This window comes from Manduca sexta, chromosome 10, assembly GCF_014839805.1.
Source record: "Manduca sexta isolate Smith_Timp_Sample1 chromosome 10, JHU_Msex_v1.0, whole genome shotgun sequence".
Classification (NCBI taxonomy): domain Eukaryota; kingdom Metazoa; phylum Arthropoda; class Insecta; order Lepidoptera; family Sphingidae; genus Manduca; species Manduca sexta.
The window spans coordinates 37,404-64,649 of record NC_051124.1 but is presented as its reverse complement, the minus strand read 5'-3'; the positions used below and the strand labels follow the sequence as shown (position 1 = coordinate 64,649).

Here is a 27,246-nt window from a genome sequence, read left to right as displayed (position 1 = left end):
ATTGAAATTAAAAACACCCAAATTTCAATAGGGAAGATGGTTGGAAGCTTGCACAAGCCTGGGATCCTGTTCTACATTTAATTAAATCGGATCCCAAAGACCGGCTGCCAGACCTCAAGACACTGTGAGCTCATTCTGCGTAGATCGGGCCGTCAACAGATAAAAATTTTAAAAGTTGTATATTTGAAAATGTAGGTAGATATTGTAACTTTGACTTGACGGATGAACAACACCTCAGTCCCCGTGACCATGAAGGCTGCAAAGTCTTCGAAACGTCGGGAGAAAATAATAATATAAAAAACCGCGATAAAATCCGTTTAAATAGTTTTTATTTCAGTAATTATTTAATGAAATTTCTCAACAGTACCAAGCAGGACCTAGGTCAAGGACTACAAACCCCGACTAAATTGAACGTGAGCACGGCGCCACGACAATCACTACGCAGAGACCTCGCTATGGGCACGCCGGGGTCACCGCACTGTGAGTAATTTCAAACTCAAAAATAATTATACCCTACTGCCAACTAACAATTGCCTTACACTATTGACTTACATAAAAACAAATTATAACATAGCATTATTACCTAAGTAGTTTAAATTGTTGCTAATTGTCATATTTATTTACAGTGGACTTTATCCGACGGTCACCGTATCCTAACTCGCCGAGAGATGATCCGTTCATATTGAGGTAAGGCCAAGTTTTGGACGTCCAAATATCAAATCTCAATTTCAGAATTTTTTTTCGACATTTCGCTAGCTCACCATTATTTTTTTTACACCAATTCAGTTTTATACATATCACATCTTTATATACCTGGTAGTATAATTTCAATAATTCTGAAAGATAAAAGGAGAACCATGAATATAGTCATGGGCGTAGTTAGAGGATGGGCGGTGACACGGGAGGTTGTAGTGATGAGCCGGCGACATGTCTATAACTTGATTGCGTTGCAGCCACAGTTCGCCGCGCGGCGCGGAGGCGGGCGCGTACCTCAGCAAGCTGGAGTTGGTGGGGCGCTGTCTGCAGCGCGCCGTGCACTCGCGCGACGTGCCCTGACCTGCGCACGCGCACGACTGGGCTCTACACTGCTGTACAGTCGATCGATACATGTAGTCATCGTGATGGAGTTTCGTGCTAGTGTTTTCATGCAAAACTACTATTCTTCAATTGACGTTTTCAAAAAGGGATTTAATTTTATCGATATAAATAGATATTTACAAAACCTATTGCTTGTCGAATAATAACCGAGTCTGAAATAAAAGTCAAGTACATAAATGGTAAAAGTTCGAAATATGTACTTTTTTATACTTCATTATACAAATTTCAAAAATAAAAAGAATGAAACATGAAAATATTTAGAAGCAGGTTCTAAAATGTGGATGATTTTTTTACTTTTTTCTATAATAACTCAGCAAAGTGGCCTTATTAAACGCCTTAGATCTTGCTCATGTCATTCAGTGTTAATTTTTTTGTATGAAAACACCGCTACCAGCATTTGTTTTGTCAATGCATTTCCGTAAGAAGTTATCTCAAGTATTAGACTAGTGCCAAACGGATTGTATTCTGGTGTTACTTAATTTATTTGTTAGAAGTTATTAAGAGTTTTTTTTTTTTTTCATTTAAGCCGGAGATGTACAATTCCATGTTCGTATTCATTTTATAACTCCGCCTAATTGTTTTGATAGTTGTAAATTTATGTAATAATTACGAGTTGGTTCTGAATTTTTATGGCTATTGAAAATATTTTCTTTTCTATATCTTATTATAATTTGCCTTTTTAATAAAAAAACTGTTATTTCTCTTTATGTTTCGCTAATTCAGAATTTACTCGAACAATTCATTGAGTAATACATTCGGCTATTATATAAGTAATTTTTTCGAAAGTATATTGACGAAATTTTCATTTGACATTTCTTATTGATAAACGCATAAACAATTGGGCGTGCTTTTTTATTTTTTTATATGTTACAATTATAACTTACAAATTTCTCTCTACTGAATATGTATTTATAGTATTTTTTTGTTATTATTGTTTAAGTGATGAAAAATTTAATTGTGGCCGAATGTATACTCAATATTTTGGTGTCAAAGATTTTGTTATGTATGTAAGTTTTACTAGACACCCACATTTGTATATATTTAGATTTATTGACATTAAATTGTTATGACGAAGCATTCGAACGATTAGTTTTAGATTTTTAGATATAATTTTTCGATTGAGAATTCGCTTTAAATTATACCACCTCTGAAATGTTGATTAATAGTTCTTTTAAACAAAAAAATAGTAATATATTAGAAAGTTATGTATTTAATGTTTCAGAAAATGTATTTTTCTACAACAGAAATATGTTAAAACGGACATTTGTAAAGAGTAGTTGTAAATATTAGGATAACAGGCGTAGGGAACGCCAGCGCAAATTCATGCCATGTTTAGCATAATACTAGATTAGTTTTACTTTTTTATATATGTTAAATAACGAAAGTACAAGTTAGTGTAAGTCTGGAATGCGTGGAACGGAACGTGCTGTGACGTCATAATATAACAAACTTTTATGTACCAATTTAATAATTTATACCGATTAAAAAATATTGCCGTTATAGATATAGGTTGTTATTACAATTTATAATATTTATTGTTCATTCAGCGTCGTTATATTAAATGTAACTAATAAAGTTTCTAATATCGATAGTAACAAATTTTACGTAAGAATATCTGCCGTCGTCAGATCACGTTCCATTTCACGCACATTGTTAAGAGTAAGCGACATCACGACTAGCCTCGACACGACCGATACATTCGAACGTTCCGTAAATTGATGAGATTCATCGAAAATATTCAAAATACGAAAAACCTGTTACAACTTGCGAAACCTTTTTTGTTTGGTCTGAATTTTTCTATAACAATAAAATTGAAGAAGTACTTTTCCAACGTGTTTTGAATTGATTCGGCGTATCTCGTAACATTTGTGACTTATGTATGTGTCTTGTGAAATTTTAAGAGTTATAAGTTTCCTAATTTTTGTAAGCAACTCGCTGTTGATTAATATTTTATATGAAGTATTTATGGATGTAGTTGTATTACTTGTTAAATTTCAGTTGTGAGGTTGTAACTTGTAAAGACGACATAATAAAAGCAATTTTGGTGAGATGATTCGTCTCTAGTGTCTTCAACAATTTAGCTATTAGAAACTAATTGGAAGTAAATTGATACATTGTACACAGGAAAAACCTGTTAATACTTGTATATTTTATTAGGTGTCTACCTCAAGTCAACAACAGCGGGTTGTCTATTCCAACAAACCATAGACAATAAACACCGTATGAAGCCAAAGCAAACGGATAGTATTACGTATGCCGTGTTATCAGATTCCAGTCGCTATGTACAGAGTGATAGAGCACAAAATCGCACAATAGTTAGTTGCACCATATTATCAAAGGTACTTGTTCATTGCTTTGAAAATTCGATGTATATTTTGTTGATTATGAAGTAAAAGAGTAATGTATGTCATTTTAGGATATCTGAATGTTGTAAATCCCACGGGATCGTACGTATCTACACTCACAACGACCAAAGAATTTAGTTAAGTGCTAGATGTAAAAAATGTAAATTTAAGTTGAAACCCGATGAGCTTTATTACACAAACATTTTGACACAAAACCACTATTTTCTAGTCACACACATGCAAGTGCCATGTAACGCTCTCTGTAATAGACAAAAATTCTAAAGTTGACGAATAAATGATTAAAAAAGAAATATTTTGTAAAGCGCAGTTTCATTTGTGTTTGAGGTCACAGCGGCACTGCTCCGTCTTGCATGGGATTGTCACGATCGACGGCAACAACAGATCCGTCTGGAAAATAAAAGTAGTCCTATTATAACCTAGTCCTATCCTTTGTCAGAAACAAATAACGCTAGAACAACCATTGCGAATAAACGATCTTGATCGTTATTTATAGATCGATCCTACCAAAATAAGGTATGAGACCGTAACGCTCCACCTCTATTCAGTTCTGTTCAATCGGATTGATCTGGAGATATGGATTTAGATCGTACATAAATTAGGCCATTATATCATATATACTACAATATTTTAAATTATGTCGATATAACTTACCAATTCCTTTCTCGGTATAGTAAGCTCTTAAAAAGTATCTTTAAGGAGAGTACCGAGTAATTATACAAACATTGGTATTTTTAGAGACTAGTGATGGAAAGTAGAAATTATATGTATAAATGTAGGTAGATATAGATGTAGCTAGTTGGTAGTAAGTAGGTAGGTAAATATAATTGGTTATTGGATACGAACCTGTGCGTTGCGTCGCTGCAATCCGTTCGCAGGTCCGATTCGCTTGTATGCGGCCACGTTCTCTTCTGGCTTGCTCTCCTTGCTAGGTTTCTTCGACTCTGGCTTTGACGACGCCGGCTAGTAGAGTCGTAAGTATAAGTTGATATTTTCTATATTGTACTTCGTTGAATCGAATATATTGTGAGTGTAAAGAAGCTCTAATATAACTACCCACCAGCCTTTCACTTGTAACAAATAAATAACTTCGGGCTTACTTTTTTGCCATTAATTGTCAAATACATCTTCTGTAATTGTTTTCTTCAGGCCTTTCATTTACAATGTCACAATAGTTAGACAAGCTAATGCACGCACATTACTTTTAATTTACTGCACCAGAATGTACGTTCTATGTTTTACCTTCTCGTCCTGCATGCCGTCCCTCTTGGCCCCCGTGTCTGCAGCGTCCTGCCCCGGCGGCGGCGGGTCCTCGTACCAGGGGTCGGGCGCGGAGCCGTCCCACGGCGCGTAGTGCGGGTGGTGCTCCTGCAGCGACGCGGGCAGCGCCGGCATCGGGTACAGGCGGTACAGCTTGCAGTAACGCTGCGGAGCAAAACGTGGCTTTGTTCAGTGGTCGATGGGGAATGAAAAAACAATCCAGCATTGATGTTGACCAGGAGTTAGCTGTAGGAAAGGGTAAAATTATGACGAACACTAGATGTGGTAGATACCTATTAGGCCACTGGAATTTTGGTAATCGATCTGATGGTCGTTTTTTTACAATCTCCTGATAATCAAGCTCCTAATTTCAGTGTTATTGGAAGGCATGTAGCCGACCAGATAAAGATCTCTATGTGTGCGAGCCTCCGCTAGCAGATCGGTCTGAAAATTTTTAGGGGAGGTCTATATTCAGCAGTGGACTTCGGCTGGTGATGATCTACTTGATTTTCTTATACAGCACTAAAGAACATAGTTCTTACGTCAATAGCCTTATGCAAGGCAAAGTCCGGGCGGCCATGTTTGGCAGCCTCCTCGAGCAACTTGTTGGCGTGTGTGAGCAGCTTGTTGTCGGCGTCTCTTAGTTTCCATTCCGGCGAGCTCCCCGTAGAAGTAGCGCGTGTCGGCGCGCTCCTGCGCCTCGCGGTCTGAACGCTCTTTCTGTACCAACAACGCTTATAGTTTAGACTCAACAAGGAACGATATCATAAAAGGAAATTTAGATTAGCATTAGCATTATTAGCACAGAACTGCGTAGGGTCCATATAACCTGAATCCTGCCGGCTCTCTTTTTCGTAATTAATGTAATGTCTGATTATTATTAGAACGATTTGCAAACCGTATTTATGTATATTATTACCGATAATTAGTAATGATTCTCTTTCAAAAAATTTCACCCTTTGCCACTGATATCGCACATGAATTTCAATGGCAATATTATAAGTAATACTATACACAAGCGACTCGCAACAAGTCAAGCATCAAAACTTGCAGTCAGCTTGCCTTGATCTTTTACCTACATGGTAACAATCGCTTGCTAAACCTAGCTTAAGAAATAAAAGTGACATGAGGTGATTAAGGAAGCACAAATAGTTTTTGCTGAGTTTCTATATATAAAGTAATTTTTTTTAGGATATTCGGTGCATAATTGCGTTCCTTACCCATAGTTTCAGTATATCCTCTTTGTACTCATTAATTTTCCTCTCCTTCTGTAGACGAAGTTTTTCTTTGAACTCATTATGAATCTCTGCATTCTTGAACCTAAAATAAAAAAAATACGCTTATGTTTTGAAAATGTGAAATCAAAACGTTGCAAAAGCCTGAACATGCAGAAGTTGAAGATGATGTTTTTTTTTATTACCGTCAATGAGAATAGTCAGACATATTAGGGAATTTGGGGGTAGGTGTCTGGTCTCTTATATTCGAGGGGCCATCTGGGTAGGTACAATCGCAATCTCTTTCTACCACCAAGAACCATTTTGCGTGCACAGTTTTATTGTAGTTTGAAGGACATTGTAGCTAGTGTTATTACTTGGCATTGTAAGACTCAACATCATGTGTCTTGGCGATACAAAGTTCTGTACCTATGCACTATTGTTTATGATGGGTCGTATCGTTTACCACTAGGCAAGCGGCTTGTTCGCCTTATCATTCATCTGCAATAAAAAAAAATAAAAAATTGTATTCCGCACCTGTTCATGATCTCCCACTGGCGCATGGTGTTGAATTCCCTGAGCCGCTGCTCCTCATCCCGCAGGAACTGCTGTCGGTCCGCGACGCGCTGCTGCTTGAACGCCTCCTGCTTGCGTATATCTGCTTGTCTGCGAGCTTCGTTACTGGAATAGAATTAAGTATCACGTTGCATTTCATACTATCATGGTAATGAGAAATGGTCATTGGTCTATCAAAATTGTTTCTTTACAGAAATAAAGTATTAAAGATTGCTCGAGGTGATATCGGCAACGAGGACCTACAATAATTCTTTATGAGTAGTTGTTTTTACTTGTATTCCTCATGCTCAAGAAATGGATATAGTAATGAACATAATATTAACATTTTTGCAGGTTATGTTTGCAGAAATCTACGACGTCAACAACATTGTACTTATTTGACTACATTTATACTTATAAAGTGATGTAAGCAATTCACATGTTAGAATACATCAAATGAGCATTAGAAGTGTCCCGGTATGATGTCATCGGTGTTATGACTAGCCGAACAAGGACAGCAAAGTTAGGCGACTTATTTGCATCTGTTACATTTTATGCTTCGGGGAACTCGATGCCTAAAACTTTGATCGATCCTTCAGCTTAATTCGTATATATACTTACCTATTTATTTTGCAAAACCTCTACTTCTCTCTTAGTAACCATTTTCATTTCAATATTATAGATATGTGTTAAGATATTATAGTTCGTGGTGAGCAAAATAAGGAGGCAGTAACAGACAATTTAAAATTTCTAAGAGGAAAGGAAGACCGCAATACCATACCATACAGCAAATACATTTTAATGTTTAATTCTCATGACACATTCGGCACACCACCGGCCTATAATGTGAGACAATATTTTCGTTCTGCTACGTTATGGCTCTAGACATTTTACACTTTTAAGTGTTGCGACACAGGAATTATCTATTAAAGTTTATTATGAGCTGCCCCGTTGTAAATCATACTACAAGTTATCGCAGATTTATGATAGAAGTCAAGAGCGTCGCCAAGGAGAGGGAAGGGGGTGGGGCAGGGGGGGCACCCCCCCCCCCTCCTAGAGATTCTAAAACATTGCCAAATGTAAAGCAATCAAAGTCCTAAGTCTTTGACTTGACTTTGCTTGATCGATCATTCCGTACATCGAAACTAGAATGAATTCACTAGAATGAATTTCCTAACTATAAAATTCTATTACTAAAATTCCGTACGCTCAATTACGCTCTGCTCTATGTGATTGTTAAAGCGGGAGAGCGGGAGTGGTGGAGGAACATGTGCTCTCGAGTTTACCTACAATTCATACTTTTCTCATTCTCTATATAAACTTGCCCCCCTCCTAGGCCATCGGCTGGCGACGTCCTTGGTAGAAGTTAATTAGCGGTGCTAGGCATGATAAGCGTAAAGGTTACATAAAACAAGCTACCTTTTCTCTAGGCTAGGTATACACTTGTATCTTCCTAATATTATAAACTGCGAAAGTTTCTGAAAATTATTGGATTTGGATTAATTTCGGCAAAGGGGTAGACCTAGTCCTGGATTAATATATATAAGTTTACTTTTTATTTCGGTAATTTGCTCTCATGCGAAATATATTTTTATTTAAATAGAGGGCGCTGGAGTTTATGATGCTTTATGGACTTTTGAAACAGGAATGGGTTTTCATGCAGGCAAAGGTATTAGCAACATGTAGTATTAAATGAACCTCACTCACATAGCTTCTTTCTCTTCAATAGCCTTCTGCAGTATGGCCTGTTCCTTCTCCTCGCGCGCCGCGTCTCCAGATCCAATTTCTGACTGATCTTCTCTAGCACACGCAGTTTCTCGTTCTTCAACTGTGGGAATATTGGTAATAATCCTTACTTTACTCGTTTTGGAAAGATAGATAATGGCATGTGTAAGGATCTTCAATACCTAAGCGCCGTTTTCATAAAATATCCCGATCTATAGTGAAAATGCACCAAACAGTACATAGGGTTTTTTCATACGCTTACAAATAACTTATTTGAATTGACTTATTCTTGAGTTCGAATGGAAGCTAAAATCAGTTTTATTTTATTCATTATCAATAACGGCCGCCAGGTATTTGTTAAACTTGAAGTGTTTTTTTTAATGCAATACGTGCAAAACCACAACATTTAAAACCAACACAGATATTTTGTAATCGTATTTCATAACATTAAGACCATCATCGATTGCCGATATCTCATCAGTGCCGCAGCTTTTTTCATTTAGATATTTAGCAATTAACCTATAGAACATGAAAAGCTGTAATATAAAAACCAAAAGAACATACGTCAATCTCGGTCTGCTTCCGTCTCCTATCAATCCTGGCCTTGGACCTGAGCAGCACGTTCATCAGGCGGTCGTCCATGCGGTCGCGGGCCTCTTGCTCCTTGCGCCGCTGCTCGCTCTCCTCCTTAGACCTCTCCATGTCGGACCAGATGCGGGCCTTTTCTGCTGCTTTCTGCAATGGAAAGATATTTTTAATATTACAAAATATAATGATTTCTTATGTTTACGCGAACGTTAGACATTGAAATTAAACTACTTTTCGGATTTTACCGCGGTTTTTTAAATTTTAGTCTTCTCCCGACGTTTCGAAGACTTTGCAGCCTTCATGGTCACGGGGGGGACTGAGGTGTTGTTCATCCGTAAAGTCAAAGTTACAATATCTACCTACATTTTACATATATACAACTTTTTAAATTTTAGATGTTGGTGGTCCAATAAATATTAAATTTTAATGTCTAACTTTCGCGTAAACATAATATCATTAGGTACCGAATGATTTCAAAATTACAATGTTGAATTTTATGGTTGTATATTTTTGAAATTCCTCGATACTAAGTTAGAAGTACTCACAAAATTAGTTTCAAACTCTTTAATAGCCTCCATCTGTTCGTTTGCTTTGATGTTGTCGATCTTCTGCAGATTCAGTTCCGTCTCGTACTCAATTCTGTTTCGCTCGGCGATCTCATTGGCCCTGTCGATAGATACTTTTAAATAACTCCCACACATAGATACTTTTAATTGATTCAGTACATGGTCATAATCAAATTTCATCTAAATCTACTTTTACTTACGTTAGACATAACGTCCCAATATGTCCATAAACTTTCGAATTAATAATATTAAGAAGAAGTGATATAAGAACTCAGTTAATTTATACCACCATTTTCAATAAACGAACCCAAACGCTTTTTCTGTATATCGCGAAAATGGAGCGATCACAACAAAGTTATCATGACATGCTTACAAACGATTTATTTTGATTGGTTTATTCTCGAAATCGGATTGAAGTTTGGATTGAGATCGTTTATTAAAGCTGGCTGATAGAAGGAATATAAGATTATTCTCACTGATCGACTATCTCCTTCTGATGTCCCTTGTTGACTTCAAATCGTTTCTGCTTTCGATCTGCCATCAGTTGGTTCCATTCGTTAGCTTTCTGGATTATGTCGTCGTCGTCTCTTCTCTTCTGTTCTGCTTGCAGACGCCTCTGTTCTTCCAGGAATTTGAGCTGTTCCATGCGCTCTTTCTGTATCACTGTTTCTATAACGGCACTGCGGGATATTTACCAATAAGATAGATTCAGTTATAATTAATTAGTATAAAGCATTTATAGCAGCTGAGCAAATTAAATTATGGGGTAATTTACTTCCAGTATTTTTTTTGCCACTAATAAATTTAAGCATATTTTTTTTATGTTACAGGTACTTATCTGTTTAAAAATTGTTAGTGCCATGGACACAGTAAAACTGGCTGGTGGTAGGATATATTTTATATTCGTCCGGATAGCGACCACCGTACACAAGGTGTTAAAACCCGTCGTAGTGGCTCACGTAAGTGTGTCGCGTTCCGGGATCAGTCTGTAATCCGATTCCAATAGGCCGGCATAATTGTATCGACTGTCGAGAGGTAATCATCTCTAGTTAGTAGTCGACATTCTACTGGACCCCACGCCACTTACCATCAGGTGCAATGGGGAAATTTCGCCGTGCCGCTATAAAACAAATTCTCTAAACGATTTCAGGATTACCATGCCCCTCAGAGCAAAAGTTTGGGCGCGACTTAGAACCAACGTTGCTAGCGTTATCTTCTTCACATCTTATCTCTCCATGATTGATATAAGGCTAGTAGAACTGATCTTTAGATCCTCCTGTGGTTATTGCCTACCCGAGTAACATTTTAGGCGCGTCCTTGTTCTTAAACACGATGTCTCTGGCGCTGTGCATCAGCCGTTGCTGCTGCTCCCTCTGCTGCTTCACGTAGCGTTTGTAGAACCGAGTATTAGCCTCATCGGCCTCCGCGATCCTCTCGCGGCGCAACTCCTCGTTGCGTTTGTTTACGTTCTGATATGAAACAACACGAATGGATTGTTTTATTTTTGTCTTTGTGTCTTTATTTATAAATAAGTAGGTTCATTTTCATAACAGTAAAATATTGGCATTCGTGACTAAAGTTTTGGCAGATTTATGTTTTTAAAGTTTGGCTATGTGCCTGAAAACGATTGTTTAGAGAAACAAACTAAGGAACTAATGTTTTACTTGAAACTGGCAAAAAATATTGCCCGACAATAATTATATGAATCCAGGATCCAAGGAAGACGATATTTTACCCTACCGCTAGACCAGAATCAAATTATTTACTTAGTAGATACTATGATGAAGAATTTGCTTAAAACATCTATCATTTTAAGACAGACTATGAACTAAGCACCTCCACAGAATTTGGCCAGTGTTTAGTCATTTCCTTGCTGGTAGCGTCCAGGTATCTGACGTACTCGCGTCGGCGAACCACCTCGGGGTCTTCCCGGTTCGTGTCAGTCCATCTGGTGATGCGTGCCCATTCATCCTTACTCATCACAATGGGCATTATGAATATGTTCCTGTGAATATTTAGCAATGCGTTTATTCTCATTAAATAATTCCAATAGACAAATTTTAGCAAAATCTTACCGTTATAAAACAACTTTAGTTTATTTGTCTTTGTTTTCTGACATAAATTCGTTGGTTTATGTCATTCTATGATATTTTTTATTGTGCCAGAAGAATTCCTAAAGCATTTGTGCCAGTATTTTATTTAGAGCTTTTTACGTAAGTAAGTACTGACTTTTACATTTTGATACGAAGAAAACTAAGCATTAAGATATATAAGTAAAATACGTGTTTAATGCGACGAACAAATATAGTGGTGTTTGTGTTGTCATGGGGACAAAATAAACATGTTTCGACTAAATTGTTATTCTAATTTTAGTGCTTCAACATTGAACGGTCTTTCATCGCTATAAAATCAACAGATCATGTGATGGTTTCAAAAACCACTATTTTAAAATTGGTAAGTAACATAGAAATAAAATATAGAAATACGAGTTTGGCTTTTTTGTGACTCCTAATGAAGTCCATTATAATATTATTGTTCTAAAAAAAGTTCATTTAATTGCACCTTTTTTGATATAAAACTACAAATAAGAAAAGAATACGTAATATTTGTATTATTGTATGACGTGTCGCTTGATTATGTGGGATTTGGAACGCATCCGCAGCTGTCAAATCGGATATATTTACGTCAGCCACGTTGGAACTGCCAAGTTGGTGTTTTTATGGTAAATTTTATATTATTTTATTGAAATACTGCTAGTTTCTGTATAAAATACAATTTCAGTCCTTTCTTTATCTCTTACAAACGCCCTATTGCTAGAGAAATACAAATGTAATTTGTGGGAAGCGTTCCAAAATTGTGACATAATTTTGCAAATACATCAAGTTTTTCAGTGATTTAGTGTGTTGTTTTAGTGAGATAGTGTCGTGAAGATGAGGATAAAAGAGTTGAAGAGGACGGTGAACGTGTGCTGGTCGCCGGCGGAGCACTATCCCATAACGCTGGCGGCCGGCTCGGCGGCGCAGCAAGTCGACGCGTCGTTTAGTTCCAGTTCGCATTTAGAACTGTACAGTTTGAATTTGGAAGACCCTGGAGTAGATTTGGAGTTGAAATCTTCATTACAAACTCAACATAAGTGAGCATTTCTTATTCTTATTTATTGTTTATGTTAGTTACCATGGTGGGGATAAAAATGGGGTCAAATTGGTTATACTTTTCAATACCAAGCAGACAGAAGGTACAAATAATTAAATTATGGCATTCATGTTATAGTTTAATATTTTCATAATATGTTATAACTGTATTAAAGACAAATTTTATGATATTTTTTACTAATAAAGAGTGCATTCATAAATTATACAAGAGGTAGAACAGGAATGTAAAATTTAAAAGCAAATTGTTAATAGTATTGATTAACCCAATCTATATGTGTTAAAATGAATTAGTGATGACTAGTTTTGTGAAGCCTAATAAATACAATTCTTAGTTACTATGTATTTAACTAATTAACATATTAGCAACTTCTTAATATTCTACTTCAAATGTTTCTAGTTGGCACATTGCAGTATATATAGTTAAACAAAGATGCTAAGATCACAACATTGATCTATTGGTAGTACAATCACGGGTGAAACATAATAAATTTTTGCCAAAGGGTCTTATATTTTTATTATTTGTATAGATTTGGAATACCTATGGCAAATATTGGATGCCTTATATGATAATGGGTGCATGTTGCACACCCAGTCAGTCATGAAAGTAATTAAGCAAGTGTTTTGTATTGTTCATAGTGCTTCACACTATTGGAAGTTTGCCTCTTATTTCCTATGAAGTAATCAGTACATCTTGTGTAAGTGTCTTACAATGGACAGCATTCGTTTTTGGACTGGCACATATTTGCATCAATATTATAATAACTAGCTGACCCGACAGATGTTTTCCTGTCTTAACTGTTATATGTATGCACGCGCGCATTGTCGATCGCTGACAGTTATTTCAAACCACTGACAGTTATGTAAAATTTATATTGTCAAGTTTTCTTAAATTGTCTAATTTCCCGCGCAATTTTTTGATTTTTTTCTTTCATAAGAACCTCCTCCTGACAATAACAAAAACAACAAAAAAACATAGTGAAATTGGTCCAGTCGTTTACGCGTGATGGCGTGACCGAGGGAAATAGGGATTCATTTTTGTATATACAGATTAACATATTATGGTTTCAAATATTATCTCTTTACTATAAATGTTACATATTCTCACACGCCGTCGCTCGTCACACGCGACCCAGTCCGCTAGGCACACAGTAATACATCTAATGGATCGTTTCGCGTTACGTGCCTGCTCATTAGTTTCCGCCTAACTTTCTCCCACCCACCTCAGCCGACGGTGAAGGACATGTGATGGATACCTCCTATTTCTGGGATGTATTGTACAAACTCTGAATGCTTGCAAATTGTGCCACAATAATATAGATTAGCATTACATGATGGTTCATAATATAATTTACTAGCTTTTGCCCGCGGCTCCGCCCGCTTTATAAAGTTTGTCGGGCTAAAGTTTTCCGTTATAAAAGTCACGCTATATATTTTCCCGGGAGCCTATGTTCTTCCCAGGGTCTCAAACTGTCTCCATACCAAATTTTATCCTAATACGTTGGGTAGTTTTTGAGTTTAACACGTTCGGGCAGACCGATGCAGCGGGGGACTATGTTTTATGATATAATTTTGTAGAACTTTTTAAGAGGAACAATCCCGTCATACATTATTGTTGCATAACTTTAACCGTTTACGCAGCGCACGCAACAGAAGCTCTCAAAACTAATAAATTGTCCCCGTTTTTGCATCATGTTTCATTACTGCTCCGCTCCTATTGGTCATAGCCTGACGATATATAACCTATAGCACTCCAGGAACAAAGGGCTATCCAACACAAAAATATTTTTTCAGTTCGAACCGGTACTTCCTGAGATTAGCCATTACTGCTCTGCTCCTATTGGGTATAGCGTGATGATATATAGCCTATAGCACTCCACGAATAAAAGGCTATCCAACGCAAAAGAATTTTTCAGTCTGGACCGGTAGTTCCTGAGATTAACCATTACTGCTCCGCTCCTATAGGGTATAGCGTGATGATATATAGCCTATAGCACTCCACGAACAAAGGGCTATCCAACGCAAAAAGAATTTTTCAGTTCGGACCGGTAGTTCCTGAGATTAGGCATTACTGCTCCGCTCCTATTGGGTATAGCGTGATGATATATAGCCTATAGCACTCCACGAACAAAGGGCTATCCAACGCAAAAAGAATTTTTCAGTTCGGATCGGTAGTTCCTGAGATTAGCGCGTTCAAACAAACAAACAAACAAACAAACTCTTCAGCTTTATATAATAGTATAGATAAATAATATCATCTCAGTATTATATATTGCACATTGCTGATCATGGGCCTTCTTTATTATAGATAGGGCTTTGGTCTTAGCCTACCATGCTGGCCTACTGCGGGCAGATTTTACATACATTTTAAATTCTTTTGAAGAATTCTCAAGTATATAGGTTACTTCATGATGTTTTCCTTCATAAAACAAATAATATTTCATAAACAATACACATTTAGCTTTGAAAAGTCATAGGTGTGAGCCTTGAGTTTAGAACCTGTGGACATTTGTTCTGATATACAAATCCTTTTTCAACTATACTATTGAGCATTAGAGACTGGTGCATTATTACCAGAATATTAAGCAGTAGAATTACTTTATTGTAGATTTCAAAAGCTGGTGTGGTCTGGAGCGGGAGTGATTGTGGGTGGATGTGACGGGGGACTGCTACAGTTCTACAGCGCTGACAAACTGCTCAACAATGCCAGCGATTGCCTGCTTGGCAGCAGCACTAAACATAATGGTAAATAATACTTTAGTACCATTTATGAAATAAGCCTTTTATGGAACAAATGCCCCATATGCCATACTATATGTTAATACAGGACACAGTCTATTCATGTAATAAATTTTATTCAAATCTATTTAACAATTTTTGGGGTTCCTTATAAGTCACAGGCAAAAATACAAATATCATTTATTGCATTTTATTGGACTGTTTTTAAATATAAAAGATATGTGATACTGATTACTGACTGCTTATTACCTAGTATGAAATAACATACTGAATGATGTTCTCCACTGTCCATTGATAATGGAAATGTTATCAGTTGTCCAATGTTTAATTAGGTTAAAGTTTTATTATAAGTTAACTTGTATGCTTGTGTTTACCAAAAATACATCATATTATGTTAAGTGTTGGACAAAATGTCACTCATCTAAATTAATATAATCAGTCAGTGTATGTTCAATAGATGGTCACCATATTGCTGTTGCATGACTATTGGTATTACTTCTCAAACTGTCTATCATGTATTTACAATCTTTAAAAAAAATATTTTGATCAGACAGCTTTTTATGTAAATATAGATGGTAGACAGGCTGGTTGACGTATGCAAGATTTTTTTCGAAAAATTTTAGCTAGATTAAAAAAGCATGGAAAAATGTCCTGATTTTAATTATGTATGAAACTTAGTGTCGATATGTTCTATTTACCAACAAAGCCAACTATTCTATAATCTAATATGATAAACTAAAATTAGGGATGCTTTTACTGAACTGAAGAATGGGGCTAATGTTATTTTCATATTTCCAGGACATGTGTCAGCGCTGGATATCAACCCGTACCAGAAGAACTTGCTCGCGTCAGGCGCGTCCGACAGCGAGATTTACATCTGGGACTTAAACAACACTAGCCAGCCGATGGCGCCTGGTACCAGGAACCAGCCGTACGACCATGTGCAGGGGCTCGCGTGGAACCAACAGGTCAGACGGATCGAGATTCAGAGTGGATATTATTTGTAATAGAAGTTAAAAAGATATTTCCATTTCAACAAGCATTTAAAACAAAGATAAAGTTCTTACAACCAACTAGTTAAAACTGGCATATAATTCATTTTTAAGTACTTACGACAGGTCTGTTAGAATTTAATCACCTAATCAGCTGGTACAATTTTTACGCGATTTTCTTTGGTAGTTAGGGATTTTTTATTAGATGAATTTTGCTACTGTTTTATACTGATAAGGACTATTAAATGCGAGTGAAGTCAGGTGTACCAGTATATGTTTGAATTGTAAGTATATGTATCGAAGTTAGAGAATATAATACTCTACTCAGTTCTTGATGAAATTACCTGAAACGTTTTTGTTGTAGGTACAACACATACTGGGCTCCACATTTGCGACGAGATGCGTCGTGTGGGATCTGAGGAAGAATGAACCTATTATGAAATTAAGGTATTAAATATCAAGTTTTTATTGGCTCATTAGTCTTGTGGCCGTGTAAATTAAGAAAAACATCTATTGGTAATTAAAATTCAATAATTAAATTACAAACAAAAATTTTTAGACATTGAATTTTGTACCTGTAAGCCAAAAGTCCATCACATACCCACCATAATGGGAACATTAGAAAATTCGTTGAATGGAGTGTTTATTAACGGCTGTTTTAAAAAAAAAACAACCACATTTTTAATCTTCGATTCGATCCCGAGAATGAACCAAAGAAGTCCTTTGTATTGAACTAATAATTTTTTTTTGTTGAGTGGTAAATATTTGCGATGGATCCAAAAAAAAATATTGGTATGTTTTATTGAAAACAACAGTTATTATACTTGTCTACATCTTCGAGGATAAAGGCTGGCACATGATATTGAGAGTAAATTAAATTAATTAAATTCAGTAGCTGCTAATGAAAACTTCTCGCTCCCCAGTGACTCGCAGTCCCGCACGAGATGGCGCGCGCTGGCGTGGCACCCGTCAGTCGCGACGCAGCTGTGCATCGCCTCGGAGGACGATCAAGTGCCCGTCATACAACTATGGGATTTGAGGTGAGTACTCTACAAGTTAAAATTTTCACAAATCTTGCATATAATTTTGGACAGAACACATAGTAGGTAACAAATATTATGTAGATTACAGGTTAGACTGATTTAATGATGAGGTTGATTGATCAAAGTAACTTTGCCAAATAAAATGTTTCTTTAGGGATATTTTATAACATCGTATATTTTTTTTTTTGTTAAAAACGTCTTCGCCAACGCCAGCATATAATGCAATTTTTTTTACGCTATCGCTGAAATCAACTTAGGGGCCGTTCAAGTATTACGTCATGCAATTTTTGAAGATTTTTTAAATACCTTTGTTATTGTTTTAAAATAAAAAAAAAACAATGTTACATAACACTTTGTACGAAAACTCCCTCCCGCCCCTGTAACATATCGTAACGTTGTACAAGACCCCCCCTCCTCCCAAATAGCGTTACGTAATACTTGAACGGCCCCTTACTTAGCTAGCACTATACAATTTCTAGGTTGGCAGCGTCACCATTGGCCACGCTGGAAGGTCACAACAAAGGCGTGATGGCTGTCTCGTGGTGTAGACAGGACCCTGACATGCTGCTCTCTGGTGGGAAGGACGGCAGAGTGCTGTGCTGGAACCCTAATAACACTAAACCGGTGAGAATATATAAGCAACCATAACAAATAATTGCTTGAGTGGTGTAACTTATAGAGCGAGACAGAGAGAGATTTGTCACTTATGCCATGTGACTCTTGTCACTGACATTCTTTTTGAATATAATTAAGGTGGTAGCTCAAGGTCCATTTTCATACATTTTGTTTCGGCTTTAATCTGGGTAACTAAACAAGTATTGGCAAGTAAAGAATTTAAATTCACGTCTAGTTAGTGATTAGTTCTCGCAGTTGAAAGAAAAACGTAAAAATAATTAATAATCATGGATATTTCGGCCTTTAAAATTTAATATGACGAAATTTTAACTTCTAATTACTAACTAGACGTGAATTTAAATTCTTTACTTGCCAATACTTGTTTAGTTACCCAGATTAAAGCCGAAACAAAATGTATGAAAATGGACCTTGAGCTACCACCTTAACGTTTATTAGTAAAGGGTTATGTATAGGCAAGATTTATTGTACACTAATGAACCAAAAAAGAAAAATAATTATTGAAACATTCTGTATATTTGACAGCGTATTATATTGTTTGCAGGGCGGTGAGATCCTGTCGGAGATCAGCGAGCAGCAGCAGTGGGTGTTCGAGGTGTCGTGGTGCCCGCGGGACCCGAACCTGCTGTCGGCGGCGTCGTTCGACCAGCACGTGGCCGTGCACTGCCTGCTCGGCGGCGCCAGGCCTGATGTCGTCAGTGTTTCATTATATTATCATTTTCATTATGTTATCATAATGTAGTATTAAGTCTATACATATCAAGTTAGTCAGAGTTACAGCCACTACAGTCAGCCACAAAAATAGCTCATGTTAACTTTAATAGATTATATAGATAGTAAAAATAAATATTGCTAAGATCGCGAAAGTGTATATTTATTTGAAGTTTTGAATTTGTTCAGCTACATTTGTGGTTGACTGTATATCCATTTAAAGTTGACAAAATGTAATTTAGGCTTGGTTTCTGATTATATACACAAACACATTACATATACATTGTAGATGATTTTCTCAAAACTCAAATATTGATTTCTTAAAATAGTTTCAAACTTTGTAGCCTTCATTAGCTTGAAAACCTAAGCAAGCTATTAGTAGATTACTTTGATGTATATTCATGTTTATTCACGTTGTCTGCATCTCCCGCAGAGTCCGGCGGCGACGAGCAGCATAGTGGAGTCGTTCGGCGGCGCGGCGTCGTTCAGCCAGCTGCCCGCCGTGGCGCGCGCCCCCGCCCCCGCCGCCGCCCACCACCAGCCGCCCACGCCGCCCGCGTGGCTCAAACGACCCTCTGCCGCTAAGTTTGCAGTGAGTATACATGGTGTTCTGGTTACTGTTTTTGTTGTAATAAATAAAATACTATTTGTAATAATTGCTAGTTATAATGTAAAAGACAGGTATAAGGAAGAAATAATTTTGACAGACCATAGCGTGAAGTTTGGTTGCACAGGATTTATGTCTATATTCCAATAGTTTTCTAACGCGAGCGAATCCCTGAAAAACAAGAAGTGAATTTTTTGTGTATTTAGATAAATATTCTTATGACCCACATTCTTTTTGAGAGTATTGTAAACGTAATGATATTTAAATCACAACTCCAACTTATTGAGTGCGATCATGATAATGCGGCAAAAACAGGTTGCCTTGTTAAGATATTCATTCTATCCATATAATTTTTATGATTTTGTTTTTTGTTGCAGTTCGGCGGTAAATTGTTGACATTCGAGAAATGTCCGCAAGAAGCCGGCCCACAGAAACTTGTCTACATTAGCCAGGTAAATATTTATTACTAAGTGTAACAGACATTATTTATGTAGAATTTTGTTTGTATCGATTTTCGCTTACAATAAAATTTTATACTGCATTGAAATGAATTCAGCCTGTTTTAACTTCCCAAAAAAAATACAGATACTTTGTCTTGTCTTTTAGGTAGTAAGCGAGCCAGAGATCGTGGAGCAGGCGGCTGAATTGGATTCCGTGTTGGGTTCGAGTATCAGTCAGGAAGCAGGCTCCACGGAGAAACTCGCAGAGTGAGTGCCTACACTATTTACTAGTTGTGGTCCTTCGAACCGGATAACGGACATAAAATAATTGAAATATATTTATATTCTTGTTATTCCACCTCAAATTAACACAGTCCACAAACGAGAGAAGTTTTCATCCGTAAATTCTTTACTGAGCTCCGTTCAAAATCCGTTTACTTGCAGATACTGCCGGCAGAAGGGAGACGCGGCGATGGACCAAAACGAACGATACGTGTGGTTCTTCCTGAGAGCCAATTTCTTGCCAACATTCCGTACTGAGGTGCTCAATTTATTGGGTGAGATATTTATTATCATAATTTTTACGAATATGAGAAGAGGCATACGCCCTCATGACTTATCCCAGCAGTGGGACATTATATAACATTGGGCTAGAATTATTATAATCTACTATGCACCAGTACGTGGGTGTCGAGGATTTGCGCGTATATACGTTTTTGAACATGCTGGCATAGTTCTGTCGACTAGCGACAATAGCCTGTCATGACGCCACTACACTAACCATCACATGCAGTGGAGTGAATTTGCTATGTCCTTAAATAATCTATTGAACTAAAAAACATTTTGTTACAGGATTCAAACAAGATGAAATCCCATCGAAGTTCAAGAGTGCAGCAGTTAACGCCGGCGATGGACAACAGCCAGACCTCGCAGCTCTTAGCAGGGTGAGTAAGCAAACAGGGTGCCTTGTGCAAAATTTTTAACCTATTGTAAACAAATGTTAATGCAATTGTAGGAAAAACTAGCACTAGGCAATGTGGTGCTATAATTTTATTCTTGTGTTGAAATGTGCTAAAGTGGGATATTGAGGGGTGGTACATGCTGTGGTGGTGGTGTGGTGATATTGCATTCTTTAAACAGAGTCCAACATTTTAACATCAGTGTCATTTAAATTTGGTTAATAATTTCGATTATTGAACACCCTGTATTCATAACGGCTATGCGTAGTCTGTGTTATACAGTGTGCTAAGAAATATTAATTAATTTATGGTAACTTCAGACTGCTTATATTATCTGTGTGTGTTTTTCTACTTTATATATTTAAACTCATTTTTATACTTCAACATATTATATAATACGTTGTCTCTTACTGTCCGCCGGTGTTGTGTACTAACCCGCCACTAACTCGCTATACGCACCACGTTTGTCACTAACGCCTCGCTTGACCCTCACGACGCAGGGCGAGTCCACGGAGACGGAGGCCGAGCTGTCCACGGACACCAGCACGGACCTGTCGGTGAGTTTGTCAGGTGGCGCTGTCAGTGTGACAGCTGTCATTTGTCAGAAGATATTTTTTGTGAACACCATGTAGTAAATATACAAACAAAAATATATTGAAAATTTTTACAAAATATTTTTTTTTAAATTACATTTTTTGGTTGTGTAAATATTCTAATATGATATATGGTGACTTAGTTTCTAGTTATTTCTTGTTCATTCTGTTTTAGAAATTCATAATTAGTTTCTGGGGAAAAGCGATTCGCTCCTTAGGCTATAGTTATGATTTCTTTTTCAGGACGCGCACACACTGATCGAGAGGAAGCTAGCAAACATCGAAATCACGTCTTCAGCCAATAACGTGGCGATACCCAACGGGGAAGGTGCGTCTATAGTTCTTTTTATTTCAACACATTGATTAAAGGAAATTGTAATGGTCCATACGATTATCAAAAAGCTTTAACATGTCTGTAGACACTGTAAATGCCACCGAAGACCAATAGCAAAGTTTCATTTATAAAAAAGTTGTGATTATTCTTTGTGAATTTATTGTTCGCTATAACGGTGAAGGAAAACATCGTGAGGAAACCTGCACATCTGAGAAGTTCTCTATAGGAATTTCGAAGGTGTGTGAAGTCTACCAATCCGCACTAGGCCAGCGTGGTGGACTAAGGCCTAATCCCTCTCAGTAGTAGAGGAGGCTCGTGCTGAGCAGTGGGCAAGTATATAATACAGGGCTGATATTATGATTATTATTATTATTTAGAGATTATACACATGCATACATTGCATTCTATTTATTTAATGGAATTTGTACACAAGGTTTGCAGGCGCACTAACACCATGGGCATTCTCTCCGAGCCACCTGTAGTGTGGTCCATATATATATAAGGCCCAGAAGTAAAGGCATATGTTCAGTGACAAATGTTAATGTTGGTACTGTTTGTGCAGACATGACGAGCCTGATCTGTCGCGCGCTGGTGTGCGGCAACCTGGAGGAGGCGGTGGAGCTGTGCCTCGACGCGGGACGTGTCTCCGACGCCATGATTGTCGCCTCGCTCGGTAACTACATTATAAATGTGCTATTATTTTTTCGAGTATGATGACTTCATAGTTGAATAGCAATAAATTTCAACACCATTATAAAATTTATTTTATGTGATTTCAGAGGTTGTCGCCTCATTAATTTTCTCATGAAGTCTTTCACTGTCTGTCGACTCCCTCTGGCGAGTAGCAGACTTCACTATTTACATTTTGATCACCATAAATATAAAACATGGCCTAAAGCGGTAAAATTTGTCACTATATTGTTTTTACTTTGTAGGTAGCCAAGATTTAGTATACAAAGTCCAGAAGTACCACCTCAACGCCACCAGCGGTGACCCGGTGTCGCTGCTGGCGGGCAGTCTGCTGCAGTCGCGCTGGGACCAGCTCGTGCAGTCCGCCGCGCCGGCCTGCTGGAAGGACACGCTCGCCACCCTGCTCACGCACTGTGATGCGGAGACACTGGAACATTATTGTGGTTAGTTTTTATAAGGCGATGATGTAGGCTTTTTGGTCAGTTTGAAGTTTGGAATTGTGTTCGATAAACAATCAGTTCTCTATACACCGATATTTAGTGGATTCAACGTAGTTAAATATGAGAATGATACTCTACTATCTAAACATGTAAAGTGAATTAATCGTAATGTTTGTGCAGAGATGTTGGGCGACAAGTTGTCGCAGGAGTCGGACCCTGCCCTCTCTGCGGCGGCGACGCTGTGCTACGTGTGTGGGGCCAGCCCCACGCGGGCGGCGAGAGGGGGGATGGGGCGCGGACAACGAGCTGCGCTGGCACTGCTGCTGCGGAGAGCTGCCGCGCTCAGGGGACGCGCGCTGCAGGTACACACACAGAAACTAAGACAGCATTTACACAATATAATGCAAACTATCATTTATAAAGAAGATCCAAGAATAAGGAAAAACATGAGCATAACTTGCTCTATAATTTTTTTTTACAGAGGCAACATAAATTCTACAAGATATTAGTACCATTCAAATCAAATTAATCTTTCCATATTGTTAACAGTTAAAATTATATCGAATCATCATGTAAAAGGTTAATTTAACATAATATATATAAAAATACACAGGCAGGATATAAACATCATCATACACCATACAAATATACATACTATTAAAGTATATATCTATAACAGTCGGATGGCGGCGACCCGGCGGTGTGTGAATACGCAAGTCGTCTCGCGGCGCAGGGCTGTCTGCACAGCGCGCTACTGGCGCTAGCAGACTTGCCCGCGCACCCGCTCCGGGACAGGCTCGAGGGCGCGCTCGCCATGAAACAGACAACACGACAGGTCGGTTACATTACTCATCATATCTCATCAATATATTTCGAGTCATATTGTTCGTTGCCAATTATAGGAAAATATGATTAACATCAGCCATAGTGAGATCATAAAAAATATATATATGGATAAACACTATCAATCGAATAAACTATGTAAGCGTCATAGTCGCGAAATAACGACCAAGCTCCTTAAATAAATATTTAAAAAAAAAACTATGTATTGGAATAATAAACTTCATATATATATTGAGTTAAATATTTATGTGACCTTTAAGTTCGTTGTTTGTAATAAATAAAAGTAAATCCGTGTAATACCTGCATGTCGTCGGCAGGTGGCGGCGCCGGCGCAGCCCCGCGCGCGCTCCGTGAGCTCGCACTCGCGCGCGCCGCTGCACGAACACAACCCCTTCAGCACCACAGGTTACACCTACCTACTCTACTCACCCGCCTCTCGGACAAAACTAACGACCATGTTTATGAATACACATATCTAAGGGAAAACCTCCTTATTATAGTATATGTTCCTTTTAACCGATCAATTGTCTGAGGTATATGAAATACACTTTATTTCACGTCCATTGAAGTCCTCATGGGACTTCTGGCAGCCGCTTATTAGTTGACAGTAAAGTGATAGGTTTACTCAGTTATTCACATGAATTTTGTTTCTATTATGAGCTGGACCAATTGACACTACTTGAATTCCTCCAGCAGCCCCATTCGAACAGCCAGCGTGGCAGCAAGGTTCAGTTCCGGGCGTGCCGTACCAGCAGCGTCAATACCAGCCGCACCAACAGCAACCGCAACCACCGCCAACACAGCCGTTACAGCCACTGCAACCGCAGCTACCGCAACCGCCACAACAGCCAGCGAGGCCGGCCAGCGTCGGGCCACATGGTGAGTAACTAATTCTGTAGTTGCCAACAATAGCCTTAAAACTTGTTGGATCATTTTCCAACTTTGCTTGATCTGAACCACACGTGAGATTAAAAAATTATTAGTCTTAAAAATATGAGTTAATTGTTCATTCAGAGCAGCAACATCAAGTTTCATTCATTCCAGGTGGTCTGCCCAGCCGTTCTAAATACAAAGTGGATCCTTCAGTGGCAGCGGCGCCTATGTACAACCAGTACAGCTATAACAACCAAACACAGCCATACGGCGGCTTCAACAGCCCCTTACCTGACCAGTACAGCAGCGCGAGTATCCCGGGCGTTCCTAACACCTTCGCACCGATCAACCCGGTCAACTCTATGAACCTGAATCCTCCGCAGTTAAATCCAATGAACCCATTAAACCCTGCGCCGTTAAATCCGATGAATCCGTTAAATCCCGCCCCGTTAAATCCGGCACCCATGAATCCAGCAGTGAACGGAGGGTATTACGGGGCCCAGCAGGCGGTTGAACCCCCGCCGCACTCGAAGCCGGCCCCCGCTGGATGGAACGACCCACCGATGGTCACGTCTAAGCCTAAGGTAAGGTATTTTATTGATTTCTCAAATTAACGACATTATTGGAGATTTTTTTTCGATTTTAAGTTTAGATCACGGTGTTTTTCTTTGTAGATGTTTTATGTTATAATATTATTATTACTTTATACCTATTTATTTAAATAATCTATTTATTTATACCCAACATATTATTTGTAAAATTACACAGCCACAAAGGTACCCAAAATTGCGCATTGATCAATATACAGATCCAGTACCTAGGTACCGAGGAAATGTCGGCCCTCCACGCGGGTACCCGCAAATGGGCCAATGTGATACGCCACAGGCGGCAGTCGAGTGAGGTACATGGTCGACGTGATCGACTTGACGATAGTTTTTATCGATGTTTTAGTGTGACGAGTGTTGTAGTGATATGCCGAGTTTATCGAGTTGGTTATACTTTTTAAATACAAACTTGACTTTGAGTGAGAGTTGGCATAAAGTGAAGAATTCTGATGTATTTTTTCGATAACTATACTTTTAAGTTAATTTTTTATGTTCATTTAGTTTATTGTATTAAAACAGTTGTTTCATTCTTTTGTTTGGCGTTTGTTGTTTTCAATTTGTTTGATTTTTGTTGTATTTTGGTTATAACAAACATTGTTGAAAATAAGATAAGTGTGTGCTAAAAAATTAAGATCTGTTATCATTTAATATCTTCATATAAGACTGACTACCATCCTTTGTGATAAATAAAAAGCTTGAGCGATTCGTAGTCATTTCAAACTTATACTTTACACAAGATCCTGGGTGTGTAACATAATGTTTATTTCTGAGGTTTAAATGACATTGTATTATGACCCTTATCTTTTAATGTCGTAATGCCGAGCGCCTGACTTACCATTAGGCGAGGTACTCATTACATACAACAGTATACATAAAAATAAAAATAAATGTATACTATAAATAATCGTAAATTGCAGCCTAAACAAGAAGCACCCACCTCTCAAGCGCCGATCACTCACCCCCTGTTCGGCGTGGAGCCGCAACACGTACCACTCGCGCCTGCGCCCGCGCAGTACCCGGGACAGTACCCACCGCAACAGTACCCTGGGCAACAATACCCCGGCCAGCACCCCGGCCAGCAGTACCAGGAGCAGCAGTATCAACAGTACCCACCTGCGATGCAGCCGGCGTACCAACAGCATGTGAGTTGTTTCGTTTTATGTTTTAGTTATTAAGAGCGTTAACGTGCCGCGCGTGAAGTCAACTATAGGTAATTCTTCGCAAAATTCACTCACACAGAACCGTTGCATAGCTGTGTGCGTAGAGTTAGCGCGTCGGCTATCTTTATAGTCAGACCAACCAATTTTGATATTTTCGCTTTAATTATCTAATTGGAATGTAGCTTATGATTTATGATAAATGAAGAATTCTATTATTAAATATATAAGAATTCATCATGAAATAGTTTATATGTATCATTTTGTAATTATAAAAAATAAACATTTTTAACAAATTTTAACGGCAATTTTACAAATTGTTATTTTCACTTTTAAATGCAAATGCTTAAAAATTTAAGCATTTGCATTTAGAAAGTACCCTGTAACAAAGTGGAGCTCATCATGAAGCCGAAAGATAGGCACCAGAACTCCGTAATCAGACAATAAATCAGGAAAATTACTGTGCTACGATGTTTATAATGGACCACATAATTACTCCATAGCTAGGTGTATAACTAAAAAGTGAGAAATAAAAGACTTCTTTTTTCGGAAGTTGGTTATATATTTTTGGATAGTTTTTTTTTAATAGGTATTGCTTCTCAGTGACATCGATCATCAATCGATCGATTGTACATCCATGTATAACAATTTACCAGTTTTATATCCATAGTTTTGCATAATATTTGCGACACACGACGAAGCAAAATAGTTGGTTCTGTACTTTTTTGACCAACAGCAATCAGCTTTGACTGTAAGTATGGGAATACCGTATTTTACATCGCCACAGGCAACATCTTTATCAGTTTCTTCCCTAGCGGCCTCTTGCATCCTGTCCTCTGCAGCTAATTTCAATCATTTAGCTAACTCGTCGTAACATTTCATGTAAACATTTTGCGTTAATATTGGTAAATCTATGGAAGCTAACTGTTCGTTTAAATTTGATCTACCAACTTCAGTTATCATAGCTCCATTCACAGTTCCACGATATACGTCCATACTATCAGTATATCTCTTAGCGTTTAAATAGCTTAAATTCCATATTGCACATATTACACTTCATTAAAAATGT

At 37.9% G+C, this 27,246-nt stretch overlaps 3 protein-coding genes and 1 long non-coding RNA gene across 6 annotated transcripts; 2 read left to right on the top strand and 2 right to left on the bottom strand.

Annotated features, from left to right (window-relative positions):
- The first annotated feature begins 353 nt into the window (after positions 1 to 353).
- Positions 354 to 2,842, top strand: LOC119188963. The gene is made up of 3 exons (XR_005112180.1): positions 354 to 480; positions 627 to 687; positions 954 to 2,842. It is a non-coding gene; the product is annotated as an uncharacterized LOC119188963 (long non-coding RNA).
- A 766-nt stretch (positions 2,843 to 3,608) lies between these two features.
- On the bottom strand, positions 3,609 to 6,258 carry LOC119188925. The gene is made up of 6 exons (XM_037437173.1): positions 6,227 to 6,258; positions 5,970 to 6,041; positions 5,264 to 5,441; positions 4,704 to 4,886; positions 4,308 to 4,424; positions 3,609 to 3,851 (listed from the first exon to the last, which is right to left on the bottom strand). The coding sequence occupies exons 1-6, from the start codon at positions 6,256 to 6,258 to the stop codon at positions 3,774 to 3,776; spliced, it is 660 nt and encodes a 219-aa protein (XP_037293070.1). The 3' UTR covers positions 3,609 to 3,773.
- LOC115446224 (vicilin-like seed storage protein At2g18540) lies at positions 5,375 to 11,768 on the bottom strand. The gene is made up of 10 exons (XM_037437289.1): positions 11,445 to 11,768; positions 11,206 to 11,374; positions 10,663 to 10,838; positions 9,846 to 10,049; positions 9,349 to 9,469; positions 8,780 to 8,950; positions 8,198 to 8,318; positions 6,473 to 6,616; positions 5,942 to 6,041; positions 5,375 to 5,441 (listed from the first exon to the last, which is right to left on the bottom strand). Exons 2-8 carry the CDS (start codon positions 11,359 to 11,361, stop codon positions 6,477 to 6,479), a joined length of 1,089 nt encoding a protein of 362 aa, XP_037293186.1. The 5' UTR covers positions 11,362 to 11,374; positions 11,445 to 11,768; the 3' UTR covers positions 5,375 to 5,441; positions 5,942 to 6,041; positions 6,473 to 6,476.
- A 241-nt stretch (positions 11,769 to 12,009) lies between these two features.
- Positions 12,010 to 26,162, top strand: LOC115446219 (protein transport protein Sec31A; the record flags this gene model as incomplete). Of its 3 annotated transcripts, none has more annotated exon segments than XM_037437075.1 (23): positions 12,010 to 12,091; positions 12,282 to 12,502; positions 15,127 to 15,263; positions 16,056 to 16,225; positions 16,614 to 16,696; positions 17,173 to 17,289; positions 17,772 to 17,916; positions 18,470 to 18,619; positions 19,070 to 19,228; positions 19,621 to 19,695; positions 19,850 to 19,950; positions 20,128 to 20,240; positions 20,536 to 20,627; positions 21,143 to 21,199; positions 21,479 to 21,563; positions 22,132 to 22,242; positions 22,505 to 22,702; positions 22,880 to 23,061; positions 23,379 to 23,534; positions 23,860 to 23,947; positions 24,239 to 24,421; positions 24,587 to 24,999; positions 25,938 to 26,162. In XM_037437075.1, coding segments are annotated over 22 exon segments (3,243 nt in total), but the record flags the coding sequence as incomplete, so codon positions are not given.
- Between the last annotated feature and the right edge of the window lie 1,084 nt (positions 26,163 to 27,246).